Consider the following 18,029-nt stretch of genomic DNA (forward strand, 5'->3'; position numbering starts at 1 on the left):
AAGCAGGTATGGAAAAGCCATCGAATCCTATTATCTTGTAACATAATTGAAAACACAAAAATGAATTTGAAGGGAGATACCCCACAGGCTACGTAATACTGGTTTTACAAGCAACAGGTCACTGACTAGAAGTCCCAGTGAGAGGTGTGGGGTACTTCTAGAGGAGCTGTTGTTCAGGGAGGTCCCAGAACCACCCCACCCCCCAAAAACAGAGTCTCTTGCTCTTCCTCTGGGTTGCTGTGCTGGACAGCTTTAGTTCATCTCGACACAACTGAGAAAATGCCCCAACCAGACTGACCTGTAGGATAAGCCAAGGTGCATTTTCTTAGTGACTGATATGGGAGGTCCAGCCCACTGTGGGTGGTACCACTCCTTAGTAGGTGGTCCTGGGTTCTATAATAAAGCAGGCTGAGGAAGCCATAAGAAGCAAGCCAGTAAGCAGAGCTCCTCCATGGCCTCTGCATCAGCTCCTGCCTCCAGGTTCCTGCCTTGAGTACCTACCCTGACTTCCCTTCATGAAGGACTGTGATCAGGACATAGAAGCTGAAATAAACCATTTTTTCACCGAGTTGCCTTTGCTTATGTTGTTTTATTATAGCACAGAAACCCTAACCAAGACAGTTACCAACCAGAACCAGATAAGATCCTACAGCTAAAGACACCACAGACCCTGAATGCAAAACAGAGGAGACAAGCTGGAACTGAAATACACCTCCCCCGCACCCCGTCCCTCCCCACCCCGCTGGCACACCCCTCCCCCCCCGCTGGCACCCTCTCACAGGCCCTAGCGGCTACATGAGGCCCTGTGAAGAACTCGGTACTGCTGCTTAGTAAAGTGCCAAACTGTCTCGTAAGTATCTATGCTTAGACCCATAGACAAATGCTAGTCTTAATCAGAGAAGCTTCTCTGCAGCGAATGGCAGTGACTGCAGAGACTCGGGGCTTGCCAGGAGGTTAAGAGTAAGTAATGGCTGAGGGCTCAGCCCTAAACAAGACATTTATACTACTCCCTGTGAGCCTCATGGAAAATGGAGGAAGGAATGTAAAAGCTGGAAGACAGGGAAAAGGGCCACAACACACCATCGGCTAACTGGAACACAGCCACCTTTCCAGTCATGAACTTACAGCAGCTGTGGTTATTGGTACCAGGCCTACCAACAGGCAGCCATTAATGGGTGACGGGCTCAGGGGCCCTACTCTTTATTACCGAACTACTGCTGTGGTGGTTTAAATGGGAATGGCTTCATAGACTCATGTATTTGAATGCTTGGTACCCAGTTAGTGGAACTGTTTAGGAAGGATTAGGAGGTGTGACCTTGTGGGAGGAGGTTTGTCACTAGGCTTTGTGGTTTCAAAAGACTATGCCAGGCCCAGTCTTTCTCTCTCAGCCTATAACTTGTGATCAAATGTGAGCTCTCAGCTACTTCTCCAGAACCATGCCCCTGTCCGCCCACTATGCCCCCCACCACATGACAATGCACTGACCTCTCAAACTGTAAGTAAGCCTCCAATTAAATGCTTTCTTCTCCAAGTTGCCTTAGACATGGTGTCTCTTTACGGCAACAGACTAGGAAGTAACTAAGACAACTGCCCTCTGACAGATTCTCGGAGAAGGGGAGCTGGGTCTTCACTGTGCACCCACTGCTGAGCCCAGACAGCCCCGGTCAAATGCAGTGACAATGAAAGTCATGAACACGGAAGAGAGCTGTATGGAAAACGGAGGCTGACAGCGAGGTAAGGAGCAGTGGAGGGAGGGTCAGGACACAGAGTACATTTATATGTGCACACAAGGGTCAGAGGCGAAGTCAGTTAAGATGCACAATTCCTTAAAGGTAGTTTAAAAACCTGAGGAGCTCTGGCGGGGTGATCAAACTTCCTTCGTGCAGCACGTCAAAGACAAAAGCTCTGCCTCGACACAGCACAGCAATGTGGGAGGGACAGTGGCCTTCACTCTCTGGAAAAGACACAGAAAACGTAAGACTCAGTAAAGCTACATTCAGACAACAGAATATAATTCCTCTCAGTTTTTTATTGTGCGTGTTTGTGTATATGCGCTTGTGTGTGCGTGATATATAAAATGTATCGCCTGGACAGAGTTCTCATGGAAGAGGGAAGATGAGGAGACTGTGATCAGCATGAAGCCACGCTGAGACGAGGTAAATTCTGCTCTGCTGCTCCTCAGCAAGGTAACCAGACTCATGACCGTGAACTGCACACTTCAAAATGCTGGGGGAAAGGACTTTAGTGTGCCAGCAAGAAATAACAGATGTTTGAGGAGACAAGCATGTTTAACCTGACTTTACAATGGACACATGCATTAACATCATATGGCAGTTCATTAATATGTACAATATACAACTTTCATGTTTATACTTATTTGTTAGAAAACACAATTTAAGAAAAACTTCAAGGCTATAGTTACAGCCTGCTTATGCCTGAGCCAAGACCAAGTGTGATCCTATAACCATAGGGAGGAAATCACAAGGTAACAGAATTTCAGTTACTAGGACATAAATGCATACTCTTGAAATGTGTCCATGTGAATCTTGAACTCAAGTTCAAGTATTTGTGTACTGTGAGAAACACCGCTGTGCTGTAGGGATTTTTAAGTCTTAGTTAAGAGATAGGACTGGGAAGGGGGAAGGGGTCCTGAGGAGTCCTGAAGAACCACTTGAGAGAACAACTTTGAGATTATTCAATGTTAATTTCTCATCAGATAATTCAATTGCTGACTACAGCTACACCACCCTGAACATCCAAATCTCTCCACTAACGGCAAAGAGGAGGAGGCTTGCCACACTGGGCGCGGGAGCGTTCAGTAATTGAATGGGAGACACTTCAACTACAGCATGATCTAGCAACAATTCAGTCATCATGCCGGAGTGTCGGGAAGAATTTTCCCCGTCTATGTCCCTGCTCCTTGTCTCTCGGGCAGGAGAGTGAGAAGAGATGAAAGACAAGACACACAGTACCACTGGAGCAAGTTAACTGGAGTTAACTGGCTGGAATTTACTCACTGCTTTACGTGATGCACTGCTGGACCACCTCTTGTCAACCTCAGGACTTCCTCTTACACCCTACTTCCTCAGTGCTGAGGAGACAGGTATTCTTCCTCCTCAGGATACTTCCAGGCCATTCTTCTCTCTGACCCCTTCAAACACCCCTAGATCCTTTTATGTTTACCACAGATACCCTTTATTACCATCATCTACTGACATCCTTTCCAAAACTTATGGCTTGAAAAGAAAAAGAAAATAAACCCCATACCCATTTAATCAATAAATAGTTGGAAGAATGTGTGACCGGAACTTATGAGGGTATGTGAAAAGAGATCTGAATGAGATGAGAAAGTAGGCCATGGGAATTCTGCAGGGAGAACCAGGCAGAGGGAACAGTAACCGCAGAAGTATTAGGACAAAAGTGAACTGGTTTGCTTAATGAAGAAAGCTCAGTGAACCTTCAGCTGAGGTCAGGCCGAGGGAGACCATCTGTGACTCAGAGGGGCTTCCAGTGTTAGCATGATGGAAAGGAAGCTAATAGGTGGTTTTATATAGCAGAAGGGTGATATGATATGTGTAGTACTTTAAGAAGGTCCCTCCAGGGACTACATGAATGGATCAGTGGATAAAATGTAACATAGCCAGATCCGTTATTAGGTAATGAAAGTGGTTTCGGTGAGAACCACCTAATGGAGGTATCACGTTGGTTGGTTTGTGGTGTTTGAGACAAGGTTCCATTATGCAACCCAGGCTTGCCTGGAACTCCCAACCCTGTCTCAGTCTCCAGGATACCAGATGACAGGCCTGCACCATCATGCTTTGCAGGGATGATGGTTTTAACTATAATGTGGCACTTGTAGGGAAATAAAACTATTTTTGTTCTTTTAGTGTGAGAGATGACACAAGTTGGAGCAATTTGCTAAAGCAAGGAAACTGGTGACGCAGTGGAGAAAGAGAGGAACAGACAGCAGAGAAGCAAAAGGACCTAACACACACAGCGGGGTCCTGAGGACAGGAAAGTTGGTCAGGGTTTGTTCTCGTTTGCTCTCTCTGTGGTAGTACTGTGGGTTGTGCTCAGGGCCTCACCTGTGCTGACCAGTGCTTTATCACTGAGCTACACTCCAGCTTCTCCTTCATCGACTTGTCCAAAAGGTACGTGAAGTACACAAGTGTGCTAAAATGCACTACGAGGAAGCAGGGTGGGCTGAAAAAATTACCAAGTGATTTGAAACAACACAACTTTATGACCTCTGGGGTTTGAAGGGTGAATCTGAAGTATGTTTCTCTATGATAAATGAAGGTGTGGCTTTGTTCCCTCCTGTAGAGACAAAGGCTATTTTCTTCCTCAGCTCAGGAGTCCCCTTCTCCATCTTCAAAGCCATCTAGCGAAGATCACAATCTGTCTGTGCTGCCATCTCTGTTCTTCTTCTAAGAACCCGTGATTAGTTCGGCATAACCTCATCTCCAGGGCAACTGACTGACAACCCTGACCTCCTTGCAGGGGACGGGGACACGGCATCTCTAAAGGATTCTCCCTGATGCTGGTTGACCTTAGGTTAAAGATCAGATTTTTCTGTATTTGTTAAAAATAAGAAAACAGTTAACTAGCTGAGAATGAGGCAGAAAGGCAAGAAGCAGTCCTATCTTTAAGAGAAAGAATAAATTGACAATTATAGCAAGATGTTATGGGCCCTCAGGAGAGGGAAGAATACAGCTGTGTAGAACAGTAAGGCCAGGGGACTACACATCACAACGTGGGCATAAACACAGCCACATGAACGCTGATGGACTTATGTGGGTGTTCCACAGGTGACCCAAGTGACAGTGGAAACTGCAACATCTGGGTTGATGGAGTTGTGAGCTGACAGGGTCTGGGACATGTCTGTAGGGAAAAGGCTTTACTGAGGAGTAGAAATTAAGGTTCTAATTTAGGAAATGAGAGGATAACACATAACTAGAAGCTAAAGTCATCAAGAATCTTACTGAGCTGGTAATGGAAGAAAGAGTTTCACAGAAAGTTTCTGGTAAATTTATGAAAACCCAATTATCTAAAATAGTGTATTAGAAATCATAGCAAACCTCCCCCAAGTCCCAATGCTTTTCCAAAAAAAAAAAAAAAAAACAAAGAAATTACCTATGTCCTATGTTTTTTACTTACCAGTCCTAAAGTAATTCATAATTGAATCTCTAGCAACTCCTGGAATCTTGCAGGTAGAAAACAACATTCGGAACTGGTTCATGTCTAGAGGAGTATTTCCAGATTTGTGTACAGGCAATTTTTCTCTATTAAAAAAGCATTTTGGTCAAAAAGTCATTGTTAAAACTCACTATAAAGCCATCACGACTGTATCATCCTTCACTGAATAACTCAGTTAGGTTGACAGCATTTGCTTATTTCCCACAATGGGCAAGCCCAAGCTCAGCCCGTGCCAGGGCCCTGAGTGCCCTACCCTCACGGCTCAGTCCATGCCCAGGGTCCTGAGTGCCCTACCCTCACGGCTCAGTACATGACTAGGGCCCTGAGTGCCCTACCCTCACGGCTCAGCCCGTGCCAGGGCCCTGAGTGCCCTACCCTCACGGCTCAGCCCGTGCCAGGGCCCTGAGTGCCCTACCCTCATGGCTCAGCCCGTGCCAGGGCCCTGAGTGCCCTACCCTCACGGCTCAGTCCATGCCCAGGGCCCTGAGTGCCCTACCCTCACGGCTCAGTCCATGCCCAGGGCCCTGAGTGCCCTACCCTCACGGCTCAGCCCGTGCCAGGGCCCTGAGTGCCCTACCCTCACGGCTCAGCCCGTGCCCAGGGCACTTAGCACTCTTACCTTCTCAGCAGCTGCCAGTAGTTCAAGTTGTGCCACAGAATTATACTTCCCCTTTCTAACTGCGTGCCTTCCCTGGCAGGCCAGTAGTGCTCGAAGTGCGGGGAAGGCCCCACGAAGTTCACGTTGAGCTGTGACGGCACACGCACGTCCAGGTAGGCGACATTGAGCCACCACTCCTCCAGCTGAAAGAAACGAAGGACACTGGCTCTTCAAAACATTTGAACATGTCACTGCTAGCAAGTAAAGAAAGCATGCTACATTTGCTCCTTTTTTATTCCATGTTCAAAACAACATGGAGTCATCATAGAGACTGAAAACCCTACCGTAATACCCACCCTTCCTTTCTCGTTCCCTCCCACCTTAGAACTATAAGCTCCTAAATATTAGTTGGTTTAACTACACTATCAACGAGGTACTTAGGTGGCTCCTAGAGTGTAACAGACATTCCCTGAAACCTCACTTAATGATGACAGCCAGTAAGCCATTTATAATGTTCCTTTACCAAACAAAACCTGAAGTTCTAGCTAGAAATGCAAGACTTCAGTGTGCTTCAAACTGACTTACACCTTTCTCTAGCCGTCCTTTTCATCCTTTTCTGAGCCCCCTTTCACAGCAAGTAGCTGAATTTCTTACCAAGAAAGCAGACACTAGATCTTAGCAGTTTCCCTGAAGGTTTTTGTCTTTTTAAATGATGGTACAAACTGTAGTTAGTAACCCAGAAACAGACCAGAGTAAAATGAATATAAGCGGAGCAACAATTTCTTTACCTTTACCCCACTTTAGTTAAAACCTCCCCAGGACTCAAAATCGAGAACAAAGGAATCTGGAAGCGGGAAATGTTACTTTTTCAGCAGAAGGATCAATGTCTTATCAAAAAACCCGACACATTTCTCTGTAAAATGGTAAGTTACCATCATTAGTTTCAGCTAAGGCAATGCCTTCTAACTCTGAAAATTCTTCTAATTCTGGCTCACATGCTGAGAAGCGGTTGAGCTCACAAGTCAGAGAAGAATGCTGCTGGCAAGGGGGGACTTGGGGGTCACAGCAGCTTCTCCTTCAGTCTGTCCACCTCGGAATATGTCCAGCTGCTTCCCACTTCTCCCGTGCTGTGGGTGAGGAGAGGGCTCGGTGGGGGAGCTTGCCCAGCATGTGTAACTCTGGATCCCATGGCCAATGGCCAAAGCATATACCACACAGAGTGTGAATTAAAATAAGGATTTCCGGGCCTCGTGATGGACTTACTGAGTCAAAGGTTACACATTCCAGGAAACCTGCATTTTAACCCATTCTCAGGTAAGACAAAGGCTCACTTATGAAATACATGCTCTCCAACGATGTGACTCATTCTTTTGTATCATAATGACAGTGACTCCAAGCACTTTAGGCAGTAATTTAAATATGAAAGCTATATACATTCTAAATTCTTTAAATATCAATTTTCCAATTATAAATATATAAAATAAATACCCAGTTTCTTTTTCCTTTAGCCCTTTCAAGTAATTTCTGATGCAATTTCTCACCAACTCCATTTTGAAACTTTTGAACTATTTCTTCAGTTTTCTTATATTCTTCTTCATTTGCAAATGGCTTTACTATAAAAAAGAGATATTTAGACATAAGTGTTCCCCTATCACCTCAATCATTTTTATACAAATCTAAACATCACTAGCATACAGTAAGGTTTTAGTTTGCAACATGAAAATTGCAGTGCAAATACTATTTTTTAAAAAAAGAAATAAAAGAGTAAATATTGTATAATGAATGTAGTCTCAATATTCTGAAATTTCCCCAAAGTATTCTAAATGACAGTTAAAGAGGCGAAGCTGCCCCTGGCTATTATGCAGTAGAAAGTAAGTCCTATTTAACTGCAAGTAAGAGAAATTAAAGCCTGCCGTGGGATGTCTTTCTGCATTCTGTGATTATGTGTTGATCTCACTGATTGATAAATAAAGCTGCTTTGGCCTATGGCAAGACAGGATAGAGCCAGGCAGGAAACTGAAGCAGAGATACAGGAGAAGGGCAGAGTCTGGGAGACACCAGCCAGCTCACCAGCTGCACAAGGAAAAACACACTAGCAAACCAGTAATGCCACAGTCATGTGGTAAAACATAGATCATAGAAATGGGTTACTTTAGGTTGTAAGAACTAGCCAGTAATAAACCTGAGCCAGCAGCCAAACACTTATTAGTAATATAAGCCTCTGAATGGTTATTTGGGAACTGACAGGCAGGAGAGAACCATCCGTTTACAAAAGCCTTTTCCACTGATGTTTAAATTAGAAGCATGACTCCTACATAGGCAATGTAATATGTATTTAGGGTGTCTAAGAGCCAAAAATAATTTCCTACTAAGGGAAAAAAAGGAAGGAAGAAAGAAAAGAAAAGGGAAAATAATAAAACCACCCAAATTTCCCTAGTCTATGAAAATCAATTGTTTTGAAAATTAAAGTTTATTAGAAATCAAATTAACATATTTTGCCTCTTTAAAATCTACCTAGCACAATGTAAAATCCTATTTAAAATATCTGTATTCAGCCAGGCGGTGGTGGCGCACACCTTTAATCCCAGCACTCGGGAGGCAGAGCCAGGCGGATCTCTGTGAGTTCGAGGCCAGCCTGGGCTACCAAGTGAGTTCCAGGAAAAGGCGCAAAGCTACACAGAGAAACCCTGTCTCGAAAAACCAAATATATATATATATATATATATATATATATATATATATATATATATACACACACATATATATATATGTATTCAAAGAGAATAAGTGAGTACTCAGAAAAGTCAATGATCTGTGAATTTTTAAATGTTAGCATTCCCAGATGAAGGTAGACTTTAAAGAAGAAAAAAAAGGAGGAGAAGGTATTTGAAAAGCAAAACAAAATAGGCTGAGGTGATATCTAAACTAATAAAGTATTTATCTTTTTAGCAAGAGGACCTAGGTTTGATTCCCAGAATCCATGTTAAAAACAAACAAACAAAAAGCATGGACCAGAGGCAAGCAGGTGCATACCATCCAAAAAAAAAAAAAAAAAAAAAAAACCAATAATAAAAAATAAAAAGGGACAGCATACACGTTCAAGTGTGTGTACACAGAGACAACCACCCTATCCACACAGAGAGACAGACAACCACCCCATCCACACAGGGACAACCACCCTATCCACACAGAGAGACAGACAACCACCCCATCCACATAGGGACAGCCACCCCATCCACACAGGGACAACCACCCCATCCACACAGAGACAACCACCCTATCCACACAGACAGACAGACAACCACCCCATCCACACAGGGACAACCACCCCATCCACACAGGGACAACCACCCCATCCACACAGAGAGACAACCACCCATCCACACAACTTTTTCTTAAGGCTAGGAAAAAAGATTCTGGCCCACACACACAAAAAAAAGTGGTACTATACTGAAAATACACATCTTATATTGAAGAATTATTCACAAAATGCAGGAAACGGAAATAACTTAAGTATCTGTCAACTGATGAATAGAGAAAGAACTGTACTACATAGACACTGAAAAGCTATCATTCAGCCATTAAAAAAAGAATGGAACACATCACAACACAGGTAAAACTGGAAACGCTAAGTGAACAAAGCCTAGAACAGAAGCCAGCACCATCTGGTAACACTGACACATGGAAATCTAAACGGGGAGGGAGGGGAGCAGGGTGTGGAAGGTTGATCAGTAGGTATTAAAGGAGACAGAAACAGGAAGCTCTGGAATGCTGCTACGGACAATTGCACACTGAGTGTCTTGGAAAGCAAGATCTTGAATGTTTTCAACATAATGAAACACTGTTTGGAGAGACACATATTTGACCTATTTTAAATATTACATGATATACATATATTGAAATCACATAGTACCCAGCTAATATGTATATATATATTTTTTTCTAGGTAACAGCTTGCATTTAACTTTTTTTTTTTTTTTTTTTTTTTGATTTTTCGAGACAGGGTTTCTCTGTGTAGCTTTGCGCCTTTCCTGGAACTCACTTGGTAGCCCAGGCTGGCCTGGAACTTACAGAGATCCGTTAATTTAAATTTTAAAAAAGTGAAATTCCATGCTCAGCTTTCTCCCCATTCCCAACTGATGAGTTCAAGAAGAGTGCCGGAATTCAGGTATGTGCTAATGAAATTACTAGGTCTCTTCCCTGCACTCAACAGTAAGACCCACTAGTCACCAAGTCCAACCCAAGCACACAGAGTTCCCAGCGAGATTTTCAGAATCTCAATCTTAAATGTGAATGCCCGAGCATTGGCAGGTGCTGTGGAGCCCTGGCCTCTGTGTATTAACATGGCTACACCACTTTCATCAGAGCGCTGTGTCTCCTTTTATATGGCCTTCACAAGATCTGGTCCGTGGCCCTCCTTCATAGAGAGGCTGGTTAAGGTTGGGCTCTCCTGTGAAATTCTAGCCTCTCCCCTTCATGCCCCACCTCCACATGATCTCAGAGGGAAACGCTGGAGTTAGAGTGGAAGGTTTACTGAAGGCAGGGACGCCAGCTATCTGGCTTTCAGGAGGAGGCAGGAGTTTTCAATGACACAACTGTTTTAAAAGTCACCCATACTCCTGTAATAAACAACTAATAAACTCCTTGGCTTACCCAACTGGACTCGGATGGAATTATTTCTTTGGTCTGTTGCCGGTGCCTTGTCTGAGGCTAGTGAACAATTGCCCATGTCTCCTTGGAAAGCTAACACATTGGTGCTCAAACAGAGACAGACACACGGGTACAGGTGACTTAGGACACAGCTGGAACGGCGAGGAAACAGGACCAACGCTGAGAGAGAGGGGCTGCCCGACAGTCCTGACAGACACCTCCCCTGCATGGAACGGTGTCTCCTTGCTGTGGTAGAAACCGAATTATCCCTGCTCTGGTAACACCTGCAACCGAGGCTACGCGCCTCCCAGGAAAGAACTTCGCCCACGAGGGAAGAACAACAATGAGAAAAGTGTGTGGTGGCATCCTCCACGACAGTCTCCAGTTAGCAAGTAAGCCAGACAAACCTGGGAACGAGATGGAGATAGTGCTCACGAATGAAAAAGGAAATAAGAAAGGAAAGGACATGACTGGTCCTGGGTTTGGGTACCAGATGAATGGAAAAAAAATTTAAAAAGGAAGGATGAGTGTTCCTAGGTATGGTAGAGGAGAAAGTTTATTGCAGATATGAGGGAGAGCATAGCCAGAGGCAGAGACATCTGGGAGAGTCCGGAGTGGACATGACCAGACTGAGCCAGGCCATGTGAGGAGAGCAGGGAGGGGACAGGGGAGAGACACAGTAAGAGGCCAGGAAGGTGAGGGGAAGAAAGGGGCCAAAAGAGAACCAGCACAGCAACACGGCTGGATTAGAGGTGAGGGCAGATGGGGGAAGGACACCCAGCCCAAGCCTGGAGAGGTTTAGGGTAGGCAGTGGGTTATGCCAGCAAGGAGGGCCCCGTGACAGGTAGAGACTGAGGGATGCAGGGAGAGCCTGACTCCCTGTATCCACTCCGACATGTTAAATAGGAACCTCAGCCATGTGCTCCAGGTTTGAGACCTAACAGCTCACTCTATTTCTAATGGCAGGAGGGGCACAAGGCAAAGTACAAATTAGATCTGGCATCCTGACATCCAAAATCTTGGAACTCACTGATACACTGAACAATGTGTGAGAGAGAAAATGAGGTGGAAATGATAGCAGGGGACTGGGCATGAGAGAGGTGGTGTGTGACACCCAGCTCTCTGAGACACATGGACAACAGTAAAAAGGCAGTTAAGAAGCATGAACCATGATCTCCTCACCTAGGGGCACTGAGAAGAAGGTGTATTCTCTTGTGTTAGCGTGGAATGTGCTGTAGCTGTCTATTAAGTCCATTTGAGTCATAACGCCTGTTAGTTCCCTTATTTCTCTGTTAAGTTTCTGTCTGGCAGACCTGTCCATTGGTGAGAGTGGGGTGTTGAAGTCTCCCACAACTAGTGTATGGGGTTTGATGTGCGATTTAAGCTTTAGTAATGTTTATTTTACGAATGTAGGTGCCCCTGTATTTGGGGCATAAATATTCAGAATTGAGACTTCATCTTGTTGGAGTTTCCCTGTGATAAATATGTAATGTCCTTCCTGATCTCTTTCAACTGATTTTAGTTTGAAGTCTATTTTATTAGATATTAGAATAGCTATACCAGCTTGCTTCTTAAATCCATTTGATTGGAAAGTCTTTTCCCAGGCTTTTATTCTGAGGGAGTGTTTGTCTTTGAAGTTGAGGTGTGTTTCTTTTCTTTTTTTCTTTTTTTTGGTTTTTCGAGACAGGGTTTCTTTGTGTAGCTTTGCGCCTTTCCTGGAACTCACTTGGTAGCCCAAGCTGGCCTCAAACTCACAGAGATCCGACTGCCTCTGCCTCCCGAGTGCTGGGATTAAAGGCGTGCCCCACAACCGCCCGGCGAGGTGTGTTTCTTGTTTGCAGCAAATGGATGGATCTTGTTTTGTATCCATTCTGTTAGCCTTTGTCATTTTATAGGTGAATTGAGACCATTGATATTAATGGATATTAATGACCAGTTATTGTTAATGCCTGTTATTTTTTGGTGGTAGTGTTGTATGTTTCTGCTGGCAGTGGTCCAGAGGGTGCCGGGACTGGTCTACTCTGGTGATTGGTCTAGCGAATAACTGTTATCATAGAGCCTTTGTCCAGTGACTGATGGAGGCAGATGCAGAGATCCACGGCCAGGCACCAGGCTGAGCTCTGGGAATCCAATCAATGAGAGAAAGGAGGGATTCTGCAGGCAGGGGACGTGGAGATCATGATGGGAAGACGTGCAAAGATGACCAGCCACACACTGGAAACCCATGAACTGTAGACTAGTGGCTGTGGAGCCCCCATGGGACTGGACTAGGTCTTCTGGATACGGAAAACGGTTGTTTGGGGGCCACCCAGGCACGGGGATCAGGATCAGTTCCTGGTGCATGGACAGGCTTTTGGGAATCCGATGCCTGTGGTGTGACACCTTGCATAGCCTTGGTGCAGTGGGAAGGGGCTTGGACCTGCCTAGGCTCAGTGTGCTGGGCTCTGCTGACTCCCCATGGGAGACCTCGATTTGGGAGATGTGGGGATGCGGGGTGGCTTGGGAGAGAGGGAAGGGGTGGAAAGAGGGAGGGGGTGGGATCTGTGGGTGGTATGTAGAGTGAGTAGAAAATTTCTTAATAAAGAAAAATGAAAAAAAAAAAAGAAGCATGGACCTTGGGACTGTTGTGGGTTTTTGCTGCTTTGCTGAGCCCAGTGATAAATCATGATCTTTACAGGGTAAGAAAGATCTGGTTGATCTGAGTGAATTGGTGTGGAATGTAAATTGGGGTTATAAAGTGCTAAAAAGGGAATTTTAAAAGAAAAAAAACAGAAAGGGGGACCTGTCTGGGTCACTCAAATGGAGTGAGGGGCATAAATATCAGGGGCCAGGAGAAAGGGCAGCCAAAATGAAGAATGCATGAGGAAACCATGTAGGAACCTATGGTTTTGCACTCTAAGTGACAAATAAAGTATGAGGGGATAGAATATACACAGTATGAAAGAATGTGGAAGGGGTGGGTGCTAGAAGCTAAAGGTTTAAGTGGGGATGGGGTGGGAGAAGGAGGGGTCGAGGGGTGGGCTAGCCACAACTAAGGACTTATGAAACCTCACTAATTTGTAACCTAATGAAAAATACATCGGGGGGGGGGGGGTTGACCAAAGGTTCCTACATTAGTGAGCAATGCTGCCCCCTTCATTTCCCCCTCTGCTTGTGAAGGTATCAAGTACCGTGAATTCCTGAGCCTTGGTTATTAAATGAAAACCTCAGTGCCAGGGATGGGTTCCATTCCTATGAGCACCCCAACAATACAGGCTACTGCCACTGTTCTTTGTTGCCCACAATGACTAGGTCAGTGGTTCTCAACCCGTGGGTTGCAACCCCTTTGGGGTCAAACAACCCTTTCATTGGGGCCACATAGCAGATACTCTGCATATCAGATATTTACATTACGATTCATAACAGGAGAAAAATTAATTATTTGTAGCCATGAAATAACATTTGGAAGAAGAACTGTATTAAAGGGGCGCCATCACTAGGAAGGCTCAGAGCCACTGGACTAGATGATAAGACCTTACTGCTAAGGACATCACACACTTTGGCTGCAGGACACGGGGAAACCAATGAACTGACCAGGAAACTCTCTTCCTGCTGGCTAGCTTGCTGACTGCTGGAAAGTACTGTGCAGTCTGATGGAACATGAAAGACATCAGTACTGTATCCAGTGCTGGGCTCTGCATGCGACACTACCAACCTGTAAGGCAACACTGTAACCACTGCTGCAATAGAGGCAAGACCATTTATGGGGGGTAACCATTTATGGGGGGTAACCGCTCTTTTTACTGGACCTGTTTGAGACCTGTTCCTCAGGAGAAAATCCATGCCTTATCCTGTAAATATAATCAAACCCATCAGTAGAGAAATCATAAGCTCTAGCAAAGACAACCTACTGATGCTTTCCTAAATAATCATGCTGTCAAATGCCTTCTAACTATATTCAGATTTGTGCCGTTCTCAGCCCTGGTCCGAGGAGCTTCTTACTGCAGTGGGTAAAGGTTAATGCAGAGACTCAGGACTGTTTAAAGTGTAAGAATGAGTGACTGAGTGTTTGGCAGCAGACGGGCCATCTCTATGAACCCCTCACCGAGACTCAGGAGACAAGAGGTGCTGGAGTGACTGTAAGAGCAGGGGATAGGATGGAGTGCTGGGAAGTGCCGTCCTCGGAAAACTACCGTTGAGGAACTCATGAACTCAGCACCTCCACGAGATCCAGAGTTCACTCGAGCATGGAGTCGGGAGGGACTCCCAAGGCTTCACCCCAGCTGAGGAGCTGATGGAAAGTTACTTTTTTCAGGGGTGTAGCATCTAGTTGGCTTTCCATGCCCCACTGGGTGGATGACTGATACTCATACAGGCAGCACTGTGGGAGCCCGTTCTGGGGTTCCTCGTGGCTTTACCCAGCAGGTCCGAATAGAGGATGATCAGGACCACGGGCCTGAGTGCAGGGGTCTGAGATGGCCTGCACTTGGCTGTGCTGGGGGAGGAGGTCTTTTGCTCCACCCCTTGGCGTCTCTATAAAAACCCTGGGCCAGAGACAGTCCGGGCCCGTTGGAATAGGTTCCAGGCCCTCTCGAGGCTATCCTTTATTTTCTATCTGTTTATCTCCACAAGATTCTCCGCTATAAATCCTTCTATCTAATATTTCCTGCTGCTCGCACTCAAGAAAACTCTGGGAAGCTGTGGGGGTGGTGGGTAAACGCCCCACACAGCACTAATTGAAATCAGTGAGTTAGTTAAATAAATTAATAATTTAAAAAAGTACACACGAATTTGGTAAGATGTAATGGGAGGTACTATGACTTTTAGCAGGAGGGGTCCCAAAATCAGAATGACACCATATTTCAAATTCTGAATGGCACCGTATTTCCAATAAGAAACAAGGCCTCCAGAATTCTTAAAGCACACCCAATTCATAATTCTACACTCAGCTAATCAATCAAGTAAAACATTTAGCTCTCGTTTTGCCCTGTCAAATATTTGTTTGCAGGTAGTCACAGGGTGAGCAACGTAAGAAAGCAGACAAGAAAGAGAGAAGACAGGAAAGAAGTGAAAAGGGGCTGCCTAGACGCCGTCAATGAAATGTCCCGCATGACAGCTGTGCAGCAAGCGCAAGCAAGTCCGTCCTCATTGAGAAGGGGAGGAGAGAGGGGAAGGGGGAAGAGAGGGAGAGAAGTGGGGAAGAGAGAGGGGGAAAGAGGAGGGGGAAGGAGAGGGGGAAGGAGAGGAGGAGAAGAAAGGGGAAAAGAGAAGGGGAAGGAGGGGGAAGAGAAGGGGGAAGGAGATGGGGAGGAGAAAAGGGAGGGAGGAGGGGAAAAAGAGCTCCACAATGCACATTTTTAAGAGGAAAGAAAGCTGACTCAATATTTTATGTCTAACTGTATACAAGAATGTTCACCCATTGCAGTGTTTAGGAATAAATTATGAATACAAAGGGAAAATTAAGCAATGAAGAAGAAGGTGGAAATGTAACAAACAGGTACCAAACTAAAATGACTGGCTCATTTATAAACAGCTAAACCAGAGGTTCTCAACCTGTGGGTTACGACCCCCGTGGGAGCCAAATGACCTTTCCACAGAGGTCGCCCAATACCATTGGAAAACACAGATATTTGCATTAGGATGCACAACAGTAGCAAAATTATAGTTATAGAGTAGCAATGAAAATAATTGTATGGTTGGGGGCCACTACAACATGAGAAACTGCATTAAACGGTCTCAGCATTACAAAGTTGAGAACCACTGCTCTCAACCCTGCGTGGCCAGGTGAATGAAGGTAAAGAGTTATTAAAATCTGGTGGCCGCTGACTTAAAGTGGTGATTATATGTATGATGAGAATTCGAGGGGAAATGTGGACAGGTGTTAGAGAGCAAACTGTAGAACTATTTTAAGGAATTAATTTACAATATCTGCAACTACAAGATCCAAGAAATATTAGGTCAAATATGGTGATAGCGAAAGACACAGAGAAAGATTTCAAAATCGTTGCCCTAAGTGGGACTTGTACAAGCAGATGGAGACACTTACACTGCAGGCAATTAATACTATCAGACTTTTCAAACCATGGAGAAAAAACTTAAAAAGCTTTGCGTATTGTAAAGAAGAGCCTGAAGGCATCTACAATTAAACCCACACTGACATCGTTTCTGTCACTATCAATATTAATCTATACTAGAAGATTACGAACACACCTGATTCAAGGTATTTTTTTAACGATTCTTCAAGTGAAGGGACAGGCAATGGCGGAAGAGAATCCTGATACTGAAATGTCCGTTCTTCAATTGATTTTGCCAATTGATTTTCCATGATATAGTCAAAGTAGAAAAACTAAAAAAAAAAAAGAGCAACATCAGTCACAATTTCAATCTCGTAAGTACTTGTAAACTTGTTGGACAAAGACAATCAACTTTTAACAGTGTGAATTCAACATACTAGGAATCAAAGCATCATCAGCGAGACCAGCAGTCACCATCAAACACCAGACAGTGCAGTGTGCTACAAAAAGCATGCTTACTCCCTGGCCTTCACACTGCTTTAATAAGAAAGCAGAAATCGCAGAGCTGGTCATCTGTTTGAGAGGTCATTCTGGGTATCCAAATGCAGATGCGTTAGGTTATACCCTCCCTTTCTACAAGGCAACATTACAGGGCATTAGGGACCCTCAGAGTGTCTTGCTAGGTGGATAGGATTGGATGTGTAGAAAAAGATTATGGTCTGAGAAACTCTGAAAAGCAATACAGAGATGTGGAAGAATGGGTCATGGAATATTTTAGACTGTAAGAATTCATGTGACAAGCTGATGTAACTTAAAACTATGCAGGTGGCATGGGACCTAATCAGATTGGCTTTGAGTATCACAACCCAATCTTAAATATTTTCTACATTTGTGGTAATTCTCATCAAAATCAAACTAACCCCATATATGAATAGGGTACACTGGTATTAAATAAAAATTAAGATTTCTGAAAAAGTTGTTTATAAATTTCATATAAAAACAGTAAATAAGAAAACAAGAAATTAATACTGAATGAAAACTTCCTGTCCTTTCATATCCTATTTTAAAATAGCAAAGTTAAATAAAATATTCTACTCATTTGTTATAAAAGTTAATAATATCAGAAACAAAGGCATGGCAGATTACTTTGGCTAATATCTTAGGACCTCAAAGTTCAGTCTCTTCCTTTTTAATGGTTTCACTTACATCCCATTTGAATATTGATAAACAGCTTCAGACTTAATAGAAATGTGGCTCTTGGTCCTAAATATAGACTCAGCCGCCTTCCAACCATCTGCTCCTAGGCATCTGACTGGAAAAAAAATGGGAATGTGTATTTGGTGGTGGTGGGCTGCCATAGCACACATGTAAAAGTCAGAGGGCAACTTACAGGAGTTTGTTCTTGTCTACCTTGTGGGTCCTGGGGATCGTACTTGGGTTATCTGGCTTGGCTGCAGGTGCCATATCTAATGATCAATCTCACTGGATCTCAAAATGTATCCTTTTTATATTTGAGACAGAATCTCACTATGTACCCCTGTTGCCCTGGAACTAGCAATGTAGACCAGGCTTGCCAAAATTCACACGGACCT

The 18,029-nt window shown here is 44.4% G+C and overlaps 1 protein-coding gene across 3 annotated transcripts in view; it reads right to left on the bottom strand.

Annotated features, from left to right (window-relative positions):
• Window positions 1-18,029, bottom strand: part of Crot (carnitine O-octanoyltransferase) — a 48,924-nt gene that overhangs the window by 28,844 nt on the left and 2,051 nt on the right. For all 3 annotated transcript variants that reach the window (XM_037203542.1, XM_028862162.2, XM_037203541.1), the window contains 5 exons: window positions 16,634-16,769; window positions 7,283-7,407; window positions 5,816-5,997; window positions 5,158-5,282; window positions 1,846-1,954 (listed from right to left, as the gene is read on the bottom strand). In XM_037203542.1, coding sequence (XP_037059437.1) covers window positions 1,846-1,954; window positions 5,158-5,282; window positions 5,816-5,997; window positions 7,283-7,407; window positions 16,634-16,769 — 677 coding nt within the window. The remainder of the gene's footprint in view (window positions 1-1,845; window positions 1,955-5,157; window positions 5,283-5,815; window positions 5,998-7,282; window positions 7,408-16,633; window positions 16,770-18,029) is intronic.

This window comes from Peromyscus leucopus, chromosome 3, assembly GCF_004664715.2.
Source record: "Peromyscus leucopus breed LL Stock chromosome 3, UCI_PerLeu_2.1, whole genome shotgun sequence".
Classification (NCBI taxonomy): domain Eukaryota; kingdom Metazoa; phylum Chordata; class Mammalia; order Rodentia; family Cricetidae; genus Peromyscus; species Peromyscus leucopus.